This window comes from Vombatus ursinus, unplaced genomic scaffold (assembly GCF_900497805.2).
Source record: "Vombatus ursinus unplaced genomic scaffold, bare-nosed wombat genome assembly UNPS02014798.1, whole genome shotgun sequence".
Taxonomy (NCBI): domain Eukaryota; kingdom Metazoa; phylum Chordata; class Mammalia; order Diprotodontia; family Vombatidae; genus Vombatus; species Vombatus ursinus.
In genome coordinates, this window is record NW_020954576.1 from 26,068,539 (window position 1) to 26,090,445 (window position 21,907).

Consider the following 21,907-nt stretch of genomic DNA (forward strand, 5'->3'; position numbering starts at 1 on the left):
AGAGAACTGAGCCAGATTACAATAGTCATTCTCCAATCAACAAATGGGCAAAGGATTTGAATACATAGTTTTCAGAGGAAGAAATCCAAGCAATTGATAGCCTTGTGAAAAAGGGTTCTAAATCACTATTAAAGAAATTAAAATTAAAGTAACTCTTAAGTACCACCTCACACCCATGAGATAGGCTTAAATTGACAAAAATAGAAAATAACAAATGCTATAGAGGCTTTGGAAAAACATGTTCTTTAAGGTGCTGTTGGTTTAACTGTGAGCTGGTCCACCTATTATTTTCCAAAGCAATTTGGAACTATGCCCAGAAAGGTATTAAACTATGTATAACCCTTTGACTTATTGGTACCACTACCATTTTCATACCCTAAAGAGATCAAAGAAAGAGGAAAAGGGGATGATAGAGAGGAGGGCAGATTGGGAAAGGGGGTAATCAGAAGCAAATACTTCTGAGGAGGGACTGGGTCAAAAGAAAGAATACAATAAACGGGGTGGGGTGGGATAGGAATAAGGGAAATAGAGTTAGTTTTTCACAGCATGTCTACTATGGAAGTGTTTTGCATAACTGCACAAGTATAGCCTATATTGAGTTGCTTGCCTTTTCAATGAGGGTGGGTAGGGAGGGAGGAAGAGAGAAAATTTGGAACCCAAAGTTTAAAAAAAACACATGTTTAAAAAAAAGTTTTCACATGCAACTGGGAAATAAGAAATACGGGAAATGGGGTACAGAAATCTATCCTACCCTACAGGAAAATAGAAGGGGAAGGGGGGAGAGATAGCAGGGAAAGCAGACTAGGGGAAGGAGTATTCAGAATGCATGCCATCTTGGGGTGGGGAGAGGGGAGAGATGGGGTGAAAATTTGGAACTCAAAATCTTGTGGAAGTAAATGTTGAAAACTAAAAATAAAAAAAAATTAAAATTAAAAAAAAAAGAAAGAAAGAGGAAAAGGACTTGCATAATCAAAAATATTTATAACTGCTCTTTTTGTGGCGACAAAGAATTGGAAACTGAGGGGATACCCAACATTTGAGGAGTGGCTGAACAAGTTATGTTATATAAATGTGACGGAATACCATTGTGCTGTAAGAAATGAAGCAGATAATTTTAGAAAAACTTAGGAAGATCTATATGAACTGATACAAAGTGAAGTCAGAACTATTAACACAGTAACATCAATAGTGTAAGGAAAATCATTTTTGAAAGATTTGAGAACTCTGATTGGACAGTGACCAACCATGATTCCAAAGGACTTATGATAAAATATGCTATCAGATGGAAAATTAATAGACTCATTATGGAATGATACTTTTTTTCCCTTCTTTTTGGATATGGCTAATGTGGGAATTTGTTTTGCATGACTGTACGTATTTGTCATGGGCTTTGTTTTTCCTTCCATCTCAGTGAGTGGGGGAAAGGAGATTTCGGAATTGAAAATAAAACAAAATTTAATTAAAAAAACAATTAGGTAAAGACTAATTAGGAAGAATGTCTTTATCTCTTTAATGGTATTTATACCATCTGTTTCTTCACAGGTTTTAATCATATCTTACCATATATCTACGTGATTTATTTCACCATCTTGCTTATCCACCGAGAAGCTCGTGATGAACACCAGTGTAAGAAGAAATATGGTTTGGCATGGGAAAAGTACTGTCAACGTGTGCCATATCGTATATTTCCATACATTTACTAATAAGCTCTTTTGTTTCAGACTTTTAAATGCTTCTGCAGTTCTAGCTTCCTTGCAAACAAAACATACCTCTTATCTTCCCATTGGGTCTGTAGGTATTTTGTTTTTTGTTTGTTTTGTTTTCTAAAGAAATGCATAGTAGAACAAATAGTGAGTCATAAATATGTAAGAAATAAGTTTGTCAAGTCAAGTTAGGTTTGTTCACCATTTAGTCACTGAAATTAGCCAGAATTTTCACATAATTTGTTTTAATAAACTTAAGGGCAAAAAAAATCAGAGTACAGATATTTGAATTAGCTTTTTAATGGAAATTTTCCTATTCCTAAGATATGAAAAGAGGACAGTCTTGTGGCAAATACACCAAACAGAAATGAAATATTTGATTTCTGGACTAGGTTCCTAGCTTTTCAGATTTGCATTTCTGGTTTGAACAGTTGATTTCATTATTCAAAAATAGAAATGATTGTGTTTGACTCAGTTTCAGAGTATGTTTAACAGCTAGTTACATTTTTGTTTCATCAGTTAGGATAGGATTTTTATTAATTACAGTTTAAGTGTATTATTTACTAGTTCCTTGAGTTAAAATTAAAATCTCTTCTGTGTTCAGTGCTGGATACCAAGATATGAGGAAGTAGTGATTTAGTAATAGGCCCTGCAGAAAAGAAAAAAAAAGTAAAAAAAAAGTAATACCTTGCTTACTTACAATTCTAAAATTACTTAAAAATGTAAATACATAGCTTTCTTTATGTATAATATGGTGACTTCATATTTTTTTCTGTACAGTATTTTGAATGTGAGGTGCAGTTGCTTATTTAGGACCAGGAATATCTTTTAACAAAAAAAATTTTCAGTATTTTTTAATTATACTTTTATGAAAGTTTTATAAAGTAATGTATTGATATGAAATTAAAGTTTTTTAAACAATCTGAGTTCACTTAAATATCGCATTGGAAAATGCTATGAAAATATAGGGATTGTAATTTTAATCCAAAGTTTGTGAATTTGGCTTTGCTACCTCAATTATAGGTTCTCAGTTGCCTTTTATACTATTACAAATAAGTAAAAATAGCTTGGACATATATATTTATATATTTTTGGAATAACATCACTATTTAAACATTTTTTACGTGAACCTGTGGTTGAAAACTTGCCATTTTGGAGTAATATTTTTGTATATTTTTGACTTTTGTAATTAAACACTGTATTTGCTACTGTTAATTTTTGCAGTTTATACTGTATTTTGTGTATCCAATAGCTACAAATTCTACTTCATTGCTGTGATTTTGTTTTTAAAATTGTTATTTTTCACCTTTGGGAACCTCATCTGCAGATGAGTTGAACACGTTCAAAATGTATTTCTTCTTTGATTTTATTAGATGTGTGTTTTTATGAAGCATAAAATCTGCCTTAAAATTTACTTAAATTTATAGGGGTCCATTATTAGCTGTCAATGGTGAAATGGTAGCAAAGTCATAAAATGTGAAAGGATTTCTATTAAAATGAGATTTTTGTGTTAAAAGTTAAATAGTTCCCAGTGTCTTAAATATATGGCAATGTAACAAAAATCTAGTGTGTTTGTTGAGGTTTTAAATTTTACATTTTGTATATGAGCCATTTGGGTTTGTAGTGTCTTGTACACTGCGATTTGAAGTATATGTAGCATAGGTTATTTTAATATGATCATGATTTTTTTTCCTCTAGCATATTCCAATCTGCAGCTTTTGATTATTTCTTTTTGGAAAAATTGTCAGATGTCACTTCAAAATATTTGTATGGTCACTGATGTATGCAAGTAGTTTCTTTTTATTACAAACACTTTCCTTTCAGTATTAAAAATAGCATGGTCTATAATATAGACCATATAGTCTATATTATATTCATTAAATGAGCTTGGGGTGGGGGGAGGGATAAATAGGCTATTTAATTAATCTTCCTGGTAGTGAAAACAAACTAACTTTCTTACACAGTGATGTGATTTCTGAGTGACATTAACTTTATCTTGTCTTCCTTTTCTTTTCATTTTTGGACACAAATTTGATAAGTAGAGGTTTTTATAATAAAATTCAAGTTGAAATAAAATTCAAAGTAGCAGTGTATTAACTTGATCACTTCTCATATATCTAGAATGTAGTTCTTTAGGTAAAAGGGACCTCAAGAGATTATTTTATTCCATCCAGATAAAGAAACAAGACCAGAGAATCAAGTATAATATAATGGTGATTTCCATGAGCCATGGAATGCTTTGGAAAAGGAAGTGGACCAAACTTGGTTCTACTTTGGACCTACTGTTGTACAAATCTTTTGAAATAGTATGTTTTTCTCAAGTCTAGGGTCTCAGGGTTTTTGTATTTCTCTTTGTACAGTGCACTGTGTAACTAAGTGCACAATATGCTTTTTGTTAAATGTCTTTTCAGGAAGTACACTGTCCTAGGTATAACAGTACCACTGGACTTTTAATTTTGTTAGTGGTTGTTTTGAAGTTTAACACTAGATGGACATTTGACAAAAGCTTGTTTCTAGCCTTTACTATCTCCTGACTGGGAGAAGACACTGCACCTTCTTTCTGGAGGGTTTTATCACTTTCCATTTAACAAATGTGAGGATTGTAGTGTTTGTTTTAAATATCGCAGTTTGGTATTTATGGAGTGACTTGTTCCAAAAAAATTTAAATTGTAAATTATTCATGCAAAATGTCCAGTATGGATGGGACTTCCATTTTTAGGGAATGGATGGATGGGTTCTCGGTCTGATCACTTAACGTCTATATACCTACCTCTGTTATTTTTCGAGTATAATTATGGGACCCCACATCCCTCCTACCCCAATTTGGAACATATGCACATGTATTCAGGCATCCAAATACCATTTTATTCTGAATTTAGGCTTAGTGTCTATGTGAAGGACAAGCAGTTTCCTTCATTTAAGATACCTTTAGGCTATTGCAAATTCTTTTGTGTTAATAAAATTATGAGCTTAATATTTTAAGTACATCTTACATTTCATTTGTATAATATGGAAAAGTTCCCAGTAAAGGGAAGGACCATTACAACAATGTCAATTCAGCAAACACCTATTAAGGACATGTGCTTATTAAAAAGATGAGACAGTTTCTTTTCTGCTGGGGGTGTTTGTGAACACAACATGAAAATAGAAAAGTTAAATATAAGGTAATTTGAAGAGGGACGGAACATTAATAAGTGAGGGAACCTCAGTATACAAAACAAAAAAGTTTCATGGTAGAGGAGGAGGTACCTTACCTGAACTTTCCTTGAAGCTAAGAATTTTGAAAGGCAGAGTTAAGGAAATTTCATTTCTAGGTTTGTGCAAATGCCCAGAGATGGAATGCTGAGTGAACCAACTAGTAGTCTGGTTGAAGTGGGGAATTTGAGAAGAGGAATACTGTAAAGGAATGCTGGAAAGGTATTTTGGAACTAGTTCACCAGCGGGCCTTAAACTCTAGGCCAGAGAGTTTGTTATTTAATCTTACAGGTAATAGAAGCTACTCAAGTTTTTTTGAGTATGGTGGTGATATGATTAGACCTGTGTCCTAGGATGGAACTGTCCCAGGGATCCATTAACTGTGAACCCAGGTCACTAGCTTCTGTTCTCTGTCTTTGCTATTGGGCCATCTCCAGGGCTCTGAATCATTTTTTTTTCTTTTTTCTTTTCTTTTTTTTTTTAAATTAATTTATTTTTAGTTTTCAACATTCACCTCCATAAGCTTTTGAGTTTTAAATTTTCTCCCCCCTTCCTCTTCACCTCCTTCCCCAAGACGGCATGCAATCTGATACAGGCTCTGCATATACATTCCTATTAAATATATTTTCATGTTAGTCACGCTGTAAAGAAGAATTAGAACCAATAGGAGGAACCCACAAGAAAGAACAAACCGAAACAAAAGGAGAAAAAGAGCAAATAGTATGCTTTGATCTGCATTCAAACTCCATAGCTCTTTCTCTGGATGTGGATAGCGTTTTCCATCATGAGACGTTTGGAGATGTCTTAGATCCTTGCATTGCTGAGAAAAGCTAAGTCTATCAAAGTTAGTCATCACACAGTGTGGCTGTTACTGTGTACAACCTTCTGGTTCTGCTCACTTCACTGAGCATCAGTCCATACAAGTCTTTCCAGGTTTTTCTGAAGTCCATTTGCTCATCATTTCTTATAGCACAATAGTGTTCCATTACATTCATATACCACAACTTGTTCAGCCATTCCCCAATTGATGGGCATCCCATCAATTTCCAATTCTTTGTCACCACAAAAAGAGCTGCTATAAATATTTTTGTACATATGGGTCCTCTTCCTGTTTTTATGATCACTTTAGGATACAGCCCTAGAAGTGGTATTGCTAGGTCAAAGGGTATGCACATTTTTATAGCCCTTTGGGCCTAGCTCCAAATAGCTCTCCAGAATGGTTGGATCACTTTACAACTCTACCAGCAATGTATTCATGTTCCAATTTTCCCACATCTCCAACATTTAATATTCTCCTGTTTTGTCATGTTAGCCAACCCAATAGGTGTGATGTGGTACCTCAAATTTGTTTTGATTTGCATTTCTCTAATCAATAGTGATTTAGAGCATTTTTTTCATATGACTATAGATAGCTTTAATTTCTTCATCTGAAAACTGCCCGTTCATATCCTTTGACCATTTATCAATTAGGGAATGACTTGTATTCTTTATGAATTTGACTTAATTCTCTATATATTTTAGAAATGAGGCCCTTATCAGAGACACTGGTTGTAAAAGTTCTTTCCCAGTTTTTTTTGCTTCCCTCCTAATATTGGTTGCATTGGCTTTGTTTGTGCAAAACCTTTTTAATTTAATGTAATCAAAATTATCCATTTTGCATTTCATAATGTTGCCTGTCTCTTGTTTGGTCATAAATTCTTCTGTTCCCCATAAAACTGACAGGTAAAGTGTTCCTTGCTTCCCAGTTTGCTTATAGTATCAGTCTTTATATCTAAATTGTGTACCAGTTTTGACTTTATTTTTGAATGTGGTGGAAGATTATGGTCTGTGCCTAGTTTCTGCTATAATCTTTTCCAGTTTTCCTAGTGTCAAATAGTGAGCTCTTATCCCAGAAGCTGGGGTCTTTGGGTTTATCAAACAGTAGATTATTATAGTCATTGACTACTGTGTCTTGCATACTTCACCTCATAAGTATGCAAGACACAGTAGTCAATGAGTTAACTCATTTAACACTTTAACTCATTTTTCTACCCTTTTTGCCCAACTTCTTTGGGCAGTACCATACATAAAAGCTGATTCATATCTACCCAAGAAGGATTGTAGCAATTTGTGACAATAGTTAATTTTCCGCTAAATTTCTTGGAGCTTTTCTAATACTAGGGAATTCATTAACCAAATTCTGAAGGTCACTGGAACCCAAGGAACATGAATTGTAATCGAGCTCCAGTCCACTCTAGGAAGTTATCAAGCCATAGCTGCAAAACTATTCCCAATAATTGATTATCAGACAGCAGATCTTTATGACTTCTAGTGTGGCCAACTGAAAAAGGCCTGAGGAGAGAGGAGTTAGAGAAGGTCTACTCCTAAAGATGTAGGGAGGTACAAAAAAAAAAAAAATCCCCAAACTTGTGGGTTGTAACCAAGGCAGTTCTCAGGGGAAAAAAAAGTCTATATTTAAATGCTTTTATCAAGAAGAGAGGAAGAAAAGATCAAGGGCCACTGAAAAAATTTATAAAGGCAATAAATAAAAAATAGCAACAAAATAGAAATTCTAAAGATTGAAGATGAGATTAGCAAAATTGAAAGTAAAAAGCCCATTTATAAACAAAATTAGTAACTATTTTGGGGAGAAAGCTTATGTTAAGTAAACTGAGAGGTAGGAGTAAAACCAAATTTCCTTTGTAAAAGATTAAAAAGAATTCATGTCAAATAAAATTAGGAGAAACTTGCCAAATCACATCCCAACAAAAGTGACAAATGGATAAATGTATAAAAAATGAATACTCATTATCAGAACAAGAAATAGAAAATAACCCAATCTTAGATAAAGAAATCATACTATGAACAGAAAAGCAAAAATGAAAAAAATGACCACATGGATTTAGAAGTCAGTTCTATTAAACATTAAAGGAAGAATGCCAATATTACACAATCTCTTTGTAAAAATAGGAAAATTCTTTCTATGTAACAAATATGGTCTTGATAACTAAGCCAAGGAGAGACAAAACAGGGAAAGAAAAATGTAGACAAATATCTTTAATGAATGTCAACTCAAAAATGTCGACTAAGATATCAAAGAGGCTGTAGCAACACATGGAAAAATTATACAGTGTGGCTTTTTCCCTCTCCTGCTGCTGGAGGAGCCGGCCGCCACCATGAATGACACTGTAACCATCAGAACCAGGAAGTTCATGACAAACTTCTTCAGCGTAAACAGATGATTATAGATGTCCTTCATCCTGGAAAGGCCACAGTGCCCAAGAATGAAATTCGAGAAAAACTGGCCAAGATGTTTGGTGGTGGCAAAACAACAGGCTTTGGCATGATTTATGATTCCCTTGACTATGCAAAGAAAAATGAACCAAAGCACAGACTTGCAAGGCATGGCCTGTATGAGAAGAAAAAGACATCAAGAAAACAGCAAAAGGAATGCAAGAACAGAATGAAAAAAGTCAGGTACTGCAAAAGCAAATGTCGATGCTGGCAAAAAGAAGGATTAAAGGCACTATGGAAGATGTTTATCCAGGAAGATTATTTTTCATCAGAGAACAAATAAACTATGTAAAAACTTTAAAAAAATATACATTGTGGCCAGGTTAGATTTTTATCAGGAATACAGGATTGCTCAATATTAGGAAAACTACACACATGAGTCTATATTAGTAACAAAATAATAATGATTTCATTAGTAAGTGCAGAAAAAAAAGTTGACGAAACATAACATGCTTTTAAAGGGAACCCCCTCCCCCACGAATAAGCATAGTAATAAATGGACCATTTCTTAATATAATAGTAATTATTTAAAAGTAAACAGCACTATCCATCAAAGAAAAACCCTAGAAGCCTTTCCAATAAAGTAAGGGGTAAAGTAAGATTGTCCATTATCATCATTGAATATTTGTAACAATAAGATAAAAGAAATTGAAGGAGTAAGCACAGAGAAATGAAATTGCAAGCTTTTTGCAGATGATGCACTTTGAGTTTTAACGAAAAGATAATAGAAACAATTGATAAAAGCATTTATTAAGCACTTATTGTGTGCCAGGTACTGTGCTAAGTGTTGGGAATACAAATACAAGCAAGACAGTTCTTGTAAGGAACTCACATTCTAATGGGAGAAAACACATAAGGCAAAGTTGGGTATAGAGAGGTGAACAGCGGAAGAGCACCCCACACGTACAAGGTGGTTGGTGAGGAGGAAGAGAAGTTTAGAGTGAGGTGATAGGAGAGTGAAGTGAATTGTGGTTTAGGCACTTCCTGAAATAGTGGTATTGTTGAGAGTGGGAAGATGGCTGGCATGGAGAAGTTTGGAGAGTAAGGTGAAATATGAGTGAGGCTTCTCCTGAAATAGTACTGGGCTTCAGATGAAAGCTTTCTCCAAGGTGGTAAGGCAGCTATTGAGGGGGAAGAGAAGTAATGTAGCAGGATATAAAATAAATTCAACCCTCCCCTTCCCTCAGCCTTTTTGTTATTAACAAAACCCAGCAGAAAGAGCTAAGAAATTCCATTCAAAATTAATACATTATAAAATATTTGGGACTCTGCTTAACAAGATACATGCAAGAAGTTATATGAACACAAACATAAAACTTTACAGAAATATCTGAGGACAGATAATTGGAGAGGACTTGATTACTTGTGATTGGACCATGCTAATATAAAAAAAATGACAATACTACTTAAGTTAATTTGCAAATGCAGTGCCATGCCAATCAAATTACCAGAGGATTCTCTTATAAAACTAGGTAAAATTATAATAAAATTAATCTGGAGGAACTAAAAGTCAAGGATCTTCAGGAAAATGATGAAAAAGTGGGAAGGAAGAAGGCATCACATTACCAGACGTTAAACTATGCTCAAACTATCAAAGGATTATTGTATAGAAGTAGAAAAAAAATTCATCTGTAAGAACAAAAGGTCAAGACTCTCAAGGGAATAATGTAAAAAAAAAAAAAGTGGGAAGAGCATCTAGCAATACCAGATTTCAAACCAATTCCCCCCACCCCCGATTTTCAGTCTCCTTTTAAATGTTGCCTTCTACTCTTAGAATGTAAGCTGCTTGAAGGCAGACACCATCTTTCTTTTTACTTAGATTTGTACTTCTGGTGCCTGATACAGCAATGCTTAATAAATGCTTGTTGACCTACTACAAAGCAGTACTTTTTTCCCCCCACATTACTATTGATAGCTTGGATTTCTTCCTCTGAAAATTGCCAAATAATCAGTTTTCAGAAGAAGAAAACCGATCTATCAACCATCATGTGAAGAAATGCTGAGTTATTGATAAGAGAAGCACAAGTTAAAACAACTCATTTTCTACCCCACATCCATCAGATTGACAAAGATGATAAAAAGGAAAATGTTAATTATTGCAGGAGATGGGGGGTATAGGCATTGTTGATGGAGTTGAGTGATAATTCCGTTCATTCTGGAAAGCAAGTTGACAGTATACCCTAAAAGTTACTAAGCTATGAATACCCTTTGACCTAATGATATACTTCTAATCATATGTCTCAAAGAAAGAGGAAAAAGACCCATATGTGGGTCTTTTTTGTTGTAGTAAATAACTGAAACCAAAGGAGGTATCCATTTTAAGAAACTGATGTCACATATTTATCAGAGCACCTTGTTGCTATGAGGGTAGGAGAGAAACCAGTCCTCTCTATTTTAGTCTTGATATCATAAATAGGTGAGAACACTTATGGCCCTTAGATTAAGTGCTAAAAGTCATTCAAATTTGAAATGATGCACGAGACTTGTGTTCAGACAGGTTGAGGGAAATTGGCTGCACCCTAGGGTTATCATTCAGTTGAGAAGAGATTAATTTCCAGAAATTGGAGCAAGCATTGTAGGTGAATCACCCCCCCCCCCCCGAAAAAGAATCACCTGGGATGGGGAAAAGAGAAATCTCTTCCAGCTCTTTTTCCCCTCCTCCTTTTTCGATTGGAGGAAGAACTCTAGAGCTTTGAACAGTACAGACAACATTGGACCTTTCTCTTCCCATTGGCATCCTAGCCCCAACTCTGGATTAAGGCCTCAGGAAGAAGTCAAGGACAGACAATCATGGCTCTACTAGGGGACCAACAAAGAAACTTTGCCTAAAGGGAATTGCTTGAGTACCTTGCAAATGAGAGAAAAGGACTTTTAGCAGCCAGGAGTCCCTTTGCCGCATATGCTTTCTAACCTTGAGCCCACTTTCTCTGGGCTTTCTCTATATTTTGGGAGATTATGACAGACTTTTACGGGGATGTCTTATGGCAGCCGTCCCTTTTGTACCATCTTAGTAAGTCTATCTTTTAAAAAGCTACTTGGGGCTAGCCAACTGATTCTTGACTGATAATTATATTGGTGGGGGCTTCGTTAATTGACCCTGTAGTTAACCAGTTCAAAACAGGATGAAATTTTATAGGGTTATATTTAATTTAGGTAATACATTTAGAAATTCAATAACATCTTATACCTGTGTTTGAGAACTCAGGTTTGCAAATTCAGTATGGAAGAGGCTTGGTAGTCTAGCTGAAAATGGTCTGGGGTTTTTACTAGATAGCAAATTCAACCTGAATCAACAGGTCAATGTAGCAGCCAAAAGGCTATTGTAGTCTTAGGCTATAGTAAAAGAGTTATATTGTCTGGAACTAAGGTGGTGATAGTCCTACTGTACTCTGCCTTGGTTAGACCACATTGAGAACTTTGTGTCCAGTTCTAGGAATCATAATTTAGGAAGTACATTGATAAACTGAAGCAGAGCAAGCTGGAGGGTGAAAGGCCTCTAGTTCACTCCACATGAAGATTTTTTTTTTAGACCGGGTCTCCCCATCTCACCCAGACTGGAGGTGCATTGGCCACTTAGGGGCCTGATTCCATTATTCATGGGCACGAAAGCTTTGACCTGCTCCCTTTCTCATCTGAGGCCGTTCGTCTCTCAATAGGCAACCTGGTGCCCTTCTCTGGGGGTTTACTATATTGGTGCCAACTTTAGGTCAGACAGCTAATTGGCTTTAGCACTGCTACAGCTTAGAACTCCTAAACTAAATTGATCCACCAGCCTTAGCCTTCCCATTAGAAGAGATTACAAGCATAGGCTACCCCTGGAACTGTTGAAGGATCTGGGAGTTAGCCCTGAAAAGATAAAGGCTTAGAGTGGAATATAACTTCAGGGTTCTGTTGGAACCAGTTCTCTACTATTAAATTTTTTGTGTAGGCATTTACACTTCAGAAATTGGAAAACACTATAAATCAGGGCTTGGTTTATTGTTTTGTGGATTGTCTACACTTAAGAAAGTGATGAAGGAAATGTTTTATGATGCAGATGAGACTTAAAAAGTGTATCGGGCATATTTCCTTTCCTCCTCCCCCCCTCCCAAAGCTGGTTGTTAGACCCTTGGATAACTGTATTGAAATATCTGAAGAGTTGTCCTATGGAAGAGATAGTGGATTTATTCTTTTTGGCCCTTAAGCCAGCACTAGGAATAATGATTGAAAATAAAAGGGAGGCAAATGAGGCTTGATATAAAGACACTTTCTAACAGCATTATCCAAAAAAGAAATGAGCTGCTTTGGGAGGTAATGTGTACTCCTTCACTGGAGGTCTTCTAGGAGAAACTAGATGACCATTTGTTAAATTATAAGGAGGATTCTTGATTTGGTATGGGTTAAATTAATTTTTTTTCCCCGATATCTCTTACAACTCTTTGATTCTGTGAGGTAGCTAAGTTGGCCGTCCTAATGGGAATTTTTAAAAAGTAGCTGTGAATGCAAGATTAAAGTCATTTGTATACTGGTGCTCATTGAACCATGACAGTGGATGAGGTCACCAAGTGTAGAGTAGGAGAGGAAAGGAAATATGGGGGGAAGGGGGAACCCAGGATGGAAACTTGCATCTAGAGGGGAGGAGGAGGAAGAAACTGGGCAGGTTAGCAGAAGTTGTAGTTGAGGAGGCAGTCAAGTTAGTGGAGCAGTCAACACCGTCAGGTGTTGGCAGGGAGATCCAGGAGATTGTGAACTGAGATGAGTCTGAAGCGGAAGACAAAGAAGGATAATTTCATGTTATAGCTTCAGCTTATATAGAAGGTCAATAGAAGAAACATGAAAGAAGAACAGCACTCTGTGTGTGTGTGTGTGCGTGCGTGTGTTTTAAACCACAGATGAAGACGTCAAAGCCCAGGACAGAATCTTCGGTGGGAAGAGGAAGAGACTGGGAGGGTAACAGTGAAGGAGAAGTCAGAAGTGGAAGGTCAGTAGCTTTTAGATTTCTTGTGTCCCCCTCTTTGAAGGCACGAACTATCTTGCTTTTGAGTGTGTCTGCTTAGCGCTTGGCCCGTAAGTGTTTAATTGATGCTTTTCATTTTTAACGTAGATGTGTGTGGAAGCTTCTGTCTAATATACCAATGGCATGGCTAGACATCTGATTTGGGATCTGGCCACTTTCTACAAGGGAGATTGCAATGTCCGCTTCTGTTGAGAGGAAGAGGAAGCTGCTGCCAGGTTCAGCCAGCAGCTTAGCAGAAGAGGGACGAGGAGGACTCATGATGGTCTCTTGTGACAGAGTGGTCTCTTTTTCATTCTCTTTGTTTAGAAGACAAGTGTTAGATTTAGTTCTGTCTGATAGGTATCAAATATCTGTAGTCTACCTGTGCAATAATGGGTTCGGAATAGAAAGCCACCTTCCCACATTGTTTTTAAGGGGAAGGTTTGGTACTGCTCGGTAGCACAGTGGATACATCAGTGGAGTGAAGAAGACTCGAGTTCAAATCCAGTCTCAGACTCTTACTGGCTGTGTGACCCTGGGCAAGGCACTTAACCTCTGTTTGCCTCAGTTTCCTCATCTGTAAAATGAGCTAAAGAAGGAAATGGCAAACCACTCCAATATCTCTGCCAAGACCCCAAATGGGGTCACCAAGAGTCTGACACAACTGAATTGACCGAACAACAACAAACAGTTGCCAACTTGGCTTCCTCCCACTAAGCTGGTTACACAAATGTCACTCACTGATAGCTAATTAACCTCTTTATTTGAGTAAACAGATCAGAGAAATTATACAGATTAGGACAAACGATAGAAGACACCCAAGTAAAACAGCTCTTGGGAATGAACTTGGCCCAGCTCAACCAAGGGGAAAATGATGGGAGTAGAGGTGGAGCAGAGGTGAGGAAGAAGTAAACTAGTGGGGCCATTGGATTGTCCCTTAGGAAAATTGCCGCAGGAATGGGAAGTAGTATTACATATTTATCCATTCCACTACTCTAGGATCCACCCAATAAATAGTACTTTGGAATTTATGCCAAAGTCGTTTCTGTAGAAGTTGGCCTTCGTTTCATCAGATAATGATAAATGGTACATAGTATGTAATTTAATTTGAACTTGACTGTAATCCTTTTTTCTTAGCTGCCAGGAGGCACAGGGCTACATCGAGCCCTCGCTGGCAATGACCAACTCATCCCAGGTGCCTGGTAACATCTATTTCTTTGTTACTTTTTATTGTTCTTGTTCTTTTTAAAGATAATTACTTTTTATTGTGCCAACTTAAAAAAAAATTGCCCCAAACCCTTTTTGATAGCAGGCAGCATGGAATCCTAAGTAAATTTATATCAGCGGAATTTAACCAAGATTGACCTTCTGTATTAACACAGACTAGGGCTTTTTAGGGGGCAAAAGCTTATTTTACAAGACTGATAATCTGATCCATTTGAAAAAAGGTGAAACAGACTTTAGGGAGAGGCCATAAAAGCCTTCCTTAGGCACTTAGGTAGGGCAGTGGATAGCATGCCAGGCTTGAAGTCAGAAAGATTCATCTTCCAGAGTTCAAATCTGGCCTCAGGTGCTTACTAGCTGCATGGCCTTGGGCAAATCACTTAACCCTGTTAGCCTCAGTTTCCTCATCTGTAAAATGAGTTGGAGAAGGAAATGGCAAACCACTCCAGTATCTTTGCCAAGAAGACCCCAACTGGGGTCACAAAGTCTTAGACACGACTGAACAGCAACAACCAGGTACTTAACCTGTTATTTCATTGGTATTGGGAACTTAAGGATAAAGAAATTTCCTCTACCAGTGTAGCTTGGTATCTTCAACTCATGTCTTAGAGAAATGCTTTGAGCACTGAAAAGTTACCCAGGGGTCACACAGCCTTCTGTTTTAGATTTAAGACTTGAATTCAGGTCTTCCTGGTTCCAATGCTAGCCCTTCTTCCTCTATCCCAACCTGCCACCCTTAGCAAACTCTCTGTTACAATCCCAAATGTCACAGTCCCCTACAGGGGAAAAAAAAATGATGGAAGAAGGACATTGTAGCTGTCAGGAACTACTTACCTTGATAAAGGAAAGAAGAAACCCATGGTGGGGATAGCAAAGGGCATGTATAGATTGAGTTTCCAGCTTCCTGAAGCAGGGGGAAAGCTCCTTGCTCCCCAAGAAATACACCAGTAATGATGGTTCTTAGTGCTTCCCAGGAGTTTGTCTGCCCCCTCCTGTTTTTCCATTGCTGTGTTTTATTTGTATTTCTCTTGCCAACTCGGCTTCCACGTCTCTGCCTTTACTCCTTTCCCATGTTCTCCCCTAGCTGGGGTAGCCCACAGTGGGTCCTGATGAGAACAGCTGAGTCCAATCATTAGCTGACTCTGGGCAAGTCACTTAAGCTCTCAGCTTCATTTCCTCAGCTGTAAAATGGGGATAATACTACCACCTCCCTTAAAAGGGCTGTCATGAAGGTCAAATGAGATCATCTTTGTAAAGGAGCTACCTAAGTGTTAGGTATTATTATTATTGTTGTTGTTGTTGTTGTTATTATCTTGTTTGGGGTCCATTTCTTTCCAGATGCACTCAACAAGCATTCATTTGGGACTGGCTAGATCGTGAAAATGAATAAAGATAGGCTTCCTACCCTGAAGGGGAATCATAGCCCAGTCACTTGCCCTTCCATAAAGAAGAGGCCCAAAGTATCAGCTGTTTAAGGATCAGTTCCGTTGAACTAAGATACGTGTGTTAACCTCCCAGAGCAGCAGGTCATTTGGTGGGTTCAAATTACAGGGTGCTTGAAATGACCGTGTGAAGGGGACTTGTAAGGCTTAAGACATCCCCCGACCCCCAGTAAATAGTAATTTTTGGGGGGTATGATAAACAGGTAAAACTTGGCAGCCTCTTAGTCGTTGCTCCTAGCCCCAGAGGGGCAGCTATTTATTATTCAGCACAGTTAACCACAAGCTTGACTTTGCTGTTCGAGGAGCTGACTGCCAAGTTTTTAGTTAATTCTGGGCCTGGTTGGAAAAGTACTGGTTTAATTCTGGGGCTTGCAGAAGCTGGGCTTTTTCACTCAAGCCAAGGCAATAGACAAACTCACAAGATGGATGAAGACAGCCAGATCTCATGACCTTGATTAAGGAAACCCTCAATTTGAGGAAATCACTTTATAGAAGTCTTGTGAGCTAATAGCCTTCTCAGCTTTGGCCTTGCACGGTATCAGAGTATGATGTTGTACCAAGTAGAGGGGGCTGGGGAGAAGAGGAAGAGTGGGAAAGGGAGGGAAGGAAAGGAAGGGAAGAGGTAAAGGAAGGAGGGGGAAGGAGGGAAAAAGTGAGTAGGGAAGGGGAATAGTGGGAGGGAGACGAAAGGACCTGGTTGGGGGTAGGTATTATATAACTCATATCTAGGGATGCAGGTTATGCGCTAAGGGAGAAGAGAGCTCCTGGCAAAAGGAAACTTGAATAGAAGAGTAAAGCCTGATGGATGAGTCCATTACCATTATATGGAGGGAATCAACGGAGTTAAAAGAATTAATACATATTTGTCTTTGCATCTCCAGCACCTAACACACTGTCTGGTGTAGAATGGGCACTTTTAACAAATATGTGGGGCAGCTAGGTGGTGCAGTGGATAGAGCACTGGCCTTGGAGTCAGGAGGACTTAAATTCAAATCCGGCCTCAGACACATACTACTTACTAGCAGTGTGACCCTGGGCAAATCACTCAACCCCATTGCCTAACTGCCTCCCCCCCAAACAAAACAAATATGTGATTCAATTGAACTGTCTTCCTCTGCAAGTATTTATCATTTCAATATACCTGAACTTCAGGGACTACATGGATAGGGGAAAGGGCACTGGATTAAATGCTAAGATTGGAGCTCTAGTTCTGGCTTTGCCACTAACTAGCTTAGGTACAGCACCTGTTCTTGCTGGGCCTTGGTTTCCTCATCTGATTCCTCAATCAATGAGGGGGTTGGACAAGATGATCTCTAAAGCACTTTCCAGTTCTGTAATTTTAGGTTTGTGTCTGATTTGAGAGTGAGGATGGGGAAAGAGTTAAGGGATGGTTTGGGAAAATTTCATGGGGCTTTAATGAAATGGGCACATATGTATTAAATATTTATTGAAGATGCTCACGACCTGCTTTCTAACATACAACTTCTCTTTTATGTTTTGGTCTAGTGCTTCTTCTCAGATGCTAAATCTTACTGGGCTAAGGATAAATAGGAAGGACATTTTCTTTCATTCATTGAGTTCACATAGCAATACCACCCGTCTTGTAATCCAGTGAGGGGGAGGCTTCTGTGTTTGCAAAAGCACTGACGTTATGAAGTTGGTAAATATGCTAGGAGAGGCCACAGATTCTGTCCTCCGAGGGGTCCGGTAAACTGGACATTCATAAAGCTTCTGTTTTATGAAGACGTCCTTGAGACTACCCATTGGAGTGGAAATCTTTGAAATGAGAAAAAAAAATCAAGCAGTCACATTGCATCATTCAGGGCAACTGAATGACATTTTTTCTTGGCTAGATTTGGGGGGTTTTGTTAATAACTCAGTGTAATGAGAGGCCAGATAGTAATGTATCTGATGTTGAGTATTATGACAGAAAACCAGATCATTTAAAATCATCATGACCATGGTTTTCTTTATAACAATATTAGCAGCTGTCACTTCTATAGTGCTTTATGGTTTGCAAAATGTTTTCATCACAACTCTGAGGTAGATAATGGAAGTATGATCATTCCCATTTTATAGGGAAAAAAGGATTTTTAGTGCATTAGCTAGGACCTGACTGGTTTCAATAATGCATACCCTGATGTAGTCACATGTATTTAAATTTGCATTGTAAGTTATAATTATGTAAAATATGGTATTTGGTTCTAGCCCAATGGATACATGAAGTACAAATTTAAATAATATTGACTACTTCAGGGGATTCATTATTTGAACTAATTGAGACCTGGCTATATTCCAGGGTTCCAGTGGATCTGCCGTCTTGCCAGTGGTACTGTTTACAACAGAGCAGATCACAGTGTAACCAGGCCTGCCTATACCAGGTGATTCTTGTCCATTTCCTCCCATAAATTTGCCAGAGGGGCAAGGGTATAGCAGTAAATATTTTAACAACTGGTTTGCCAGAGGAAAAATGTAGCTCAGGACACACTTTTATATTTAATCTGGATTATTAATATTTTCTCCATCAGTTTCTTGAATCTAGACAATCAACAAAATAAAAAATCAAGCTCTGATTTGTAGCTTTTGATAATTTCTGAAGTGTAAATGTTCACACTGAAAATTTAACTACTGGCTCTCTTCTGTCAATGGAGCTGGCTCCCGCAGGCCCTTGAGAGAGAGCCTTATTTTTTTTTTTTCTTCTCTTGACATCGTGAAGACTCTTTCTTGGCTTTTTGGCTAAGATCATGCATATGCCACTAACCAATGAAAGATAAATCACATTTAATGATCTCAGGAAATACATAACCAGTATCAAGTACATGTCATTGATGTCATAAGCGTCAATCATATATACACTTATAAATATTTATAAAATATATCTGGTTGACAGTAGTTATAAATATCAAGAAACATCAAGTACATAGGACCCTACAAAATAAATCTATATTGCTAATTCAGTTTATAAAATCATATCCTGTCTCCATCTATCTCTCGTCATCAGGACTATTATTGAGTTATCAAACTGTCTCACCTTGGTGATGTGTGCTATAAATATTTCAGTTCTACCTAATGGCATCACAGAGTCTTACTTAGTTGGCAGTGGCTCAGCTTGAATTTTCAACTTTGATAGTCTAGGCTCATAATCTGCAATCAATCTTCCAAGAACCCCCTCAATCAATAAACATTTATTGAAAACAGAGTTCCTTCTCTGTTCTTATCAGTGGAATTTCTGATATGTCCTCTATCTTTGGATTATCCCTTAAGTGGATTTTTTGTAAGAATGAACTGTAGTAATAAATGCTCATTCCACTTTGGACATCAGTCTAGTAGTGCTTGGTGCATAGTAGGTGCTTAATAAATATTTATTGACTGATTGATTAACTTGTAAACATCTGTTGAAAATAAAGTTTATTTTTTGAAACGATTTGTTCTTTTTCAGTTTTTAGCACTTATTTCCTAGAAAGAACAAATTTCTGCCTCGGAGTTGAATTTATTTCAGATTGGAGTGTTATTTTGAGCTGTGCTAATTTTTGAAAAAAATTTATTAGGTCATATGGCCCATGTATAGGTGGTTTGCATTTTTGCAGAGAGAAAGTTAGCTAACCTCTGGCTTCTGAGAATTTGTGATTTGGTGGTAAATGACTAAATATTTACCTTTTGAGGCAAAAAATGTATTTCTGGAAAATCAGAATATCTCTCTCGAGGCAGCGGGTCATCCAAATATTTTTCTTCTAGGTTCCATTTTGCTCCTTCCATATATAAACCAAAAATGATAACTCCAACGTTGTCACGTTTAATGTCCTGAAACCAAAAAAAGGTAACGTCAGTGAACTCAGGCATTCTTTTAATAAAAGCAGGAGCCTGGAAATAACTTGCATTTGGAAAGATGTCATCCAAAGCACTGTCAGGGAAAACTTTCAGTATAAACTGATGAACATGGTTACGATGAAATAGATTCCAGGGGTGTTCGGGAGCCAGCTTAAACCTACTTCCCCTCCATCCCAGAGCTGATAGTTAAATTTTCAGTGTGAGCATTTATATCTTGGGAGTTGGGAAACTACAAATCACGGCTTGTTTTATTGTTTTGTTGGTTATTTAGGCTTGAGAAACTGATAGAAAAATGTTAATAATGCTGATTAAATTTAAAAGTATGTCTTGTGTTTTTGTTTGTTTCTATGTTTCTCTTTTTCTTTCTCTCCCTCTCTTTTTCTTTTCTTTACTTCCTCCCTTTCTTCCCCCCTTTCTCTCCTTCCTCTATCTTTTTTCTTTTTCTTTCTTTCTTTCTTTCTTTCTTTTTCTTTCTTTCCTTCTTTCTTTCTTTCTCCAGTACAGCACTGAGTTGATTTTTACTTTACTTCATTTACTTCCCAAGGACTATTATTGCAGCATGGATTACAGTTGAGGAAACAGGAAAACTGAGGTTAAGTTACTTATTCTGAGTCACACAGCTAGTAAGTGTCTGAGGCTGGATATGATGTGGTATGTGTGTGGTATTGTGGAAGGGATCATTGGATGTGGAGACAGAGATCCTTGGTTCAAATTCTGGTTCTGCCTCTTGTAACTGGTGGGACCATGTGCAAATTACTTAACCTCTCAGGGCCTCAGTTTCCTTATCTGTAAAATGTAGGGGTTCTATGGATGCTTCCAGTCCAGCCCATGAACTGTGATTATATGAGCTCCTTGGAACATAACACTCCATTATTGCCCCTTCCTCTCTCCTTTCAACTCCAGACTTTGTCAGACTTGCGTAAAATAGGTCAATGTGTGAATCTGAGGCCACCTGAGCATTTGGTGTCTGGGAAAAAGCAGAACTAACTACCCCCTTCAAGTACCAGGATATTTTCCTGTCTTATATTTTCACAGACAGCTAGGTGGTGCAATGGATAGAGTGTCAACCTGGGAATCAGGAGGACCTGAGTTCAAATCTGCCCTTAGACCCTGGGTAAGTCACTTAACCCTTTTTGCTTCAGTTTCCTCATCTGACTTGACTAATCAATTTAGAGAAAGAGAAATCACATGAAAGCAAGCTCACATCAGTGATTTAGTCAAAACATCAACTCCCAGAGACTGTCCAACACTGAATTCATGCTTATCCCAATCTGCTATACCCCCTACATCTACAGCCACTATCCTCTACAAGATAAAGTCATATTTTCACGGGTAGCCCTGGCCCTCGAAGATCTGGTGAGGTCCAGGAAACTTGGTGTTGGATGCCAGGAAAAGGCAATCATATATTTACCAAAAAGATTAGCAATAAGATTTGAAATGGAACAAAAAGAGTTTCTGATGAATTTTCAAGCTGAGAATTAAATTACTGAAGCCCCTTATTCTGTCTTTGAGGATTTGGGATTGATCAAGGCTTGCTGCACCTAGAAGGGATCTGGATTGATAACACAGAGAGAGCCTTGGCAACAAGTCAGTGCTTTTCAGCTGGAGTGTTTTGGCAGAGATTCAGCCATAGAGAGATGGGTGGCAGGAAGGCCTGCTGAAGCTGGGAGGACGGGAGGGGTGTACCCGCAGTCTCCTCAGGGAGGGCCTCTGTGCCTACTCAGATAGAGCCTGTATTCATCAGCTACAACAAATTTATTGTTGCCAGCAGGTGGAGAAGCCTGGCTCTGAGTGAGACTTGATTTCCAAGTGAATGGTTGCATGAGGGCTGAAGTTTTTAAAAATCAAATCATGTTTCAACTATAGAAGGGAAATCCTACTGGGATTCATTTTTCAAAGTAAAGAATCATTTTGCAAAAAGAAGGAAGGAAAGAAGGAAACATTTATTAATTGTTTTTGCCATTAATTGTATTTATCATGTGCCAGGAACTATGCTAAGTGCTTTACAAATATCTCATCTGATCTTCACAACGACGCTGGGAGGCTCATGCTATAATGATCCCCATTTTACAGTTGAGGAAACTGAGGCACACTGAAGTTGAGTGACTTGCTTAGAGTCACATATCTTGTAAGTGTAATAGAGTTATGCAACTGAGGCTGGATTTGAACTGGTGTCTTCCTGACTTTGGGCCCAATGGATCATAATTCCCTTCTCAATTTTATTTTTGTGAATCTAAGTTTTAAAATAATTCTTTGCTTTAAGTGAG

At 37.6% G+C, this 21,907-nt stretch overlaps 2 protein-coding genes and 1 pseudogene across 3 annotated transcripts in view; 2 read left to right on the plus strand and 1 right to left on the minus strand.

Annotated features, from left to right (window-relative positions):
- Nucleotides 1-3,225, plus strand: part of LOC114050020 (lamin-B receptor-like) — a 44,207-nt gene extending 40,982 nt beyond the window's left edge. For both annotated transcript variants that reach the window (XM_027871540.1, XM_027871541.1), the window contains one exon: nt 1,543-3,225. In XM_027871540.1, coding sequence (XP_027727341.1) covers nt 1,543-1,703 — 161 coding nt within the window. In that variant the 3' untranslated portion in view covers nt 1,704-3,225. The remainder of the gene's footprint in view (nt 1-1,542) is intronic.
- Nucleotides 3,226-8,032: 4,807 nt separating this feature from the next.
- On the plus strand, nt 8,033-8,469 carry LOC114050176 (annotated as a pseudogene).
- Nucleotides 8,470-17,378: 8,909 nt separating this feature from the next.
- Nucleotides 17,379-21,907, minus strand: part of LOC114049395 (dynein heavy chain 14, axonemal-like) — a 343,809-nt gene continuing 339,280 nt past the window's right edge. Inside the window, exons 85-86 of the mRNA XM_027870678.1 lie at nt 19,467-19,613; nt 17,379-17,588 (exon numbers count right to left, since the gene is read on the minus strand). Coding sequence (XP_027726479.1) covers nt 17,379-17,588; nt 19,467-19,613 — 357 coding nt within the window. The remainder of the gene's footprint in view (nt 17,589-19,466; nt 19,614-21,907) is intronic.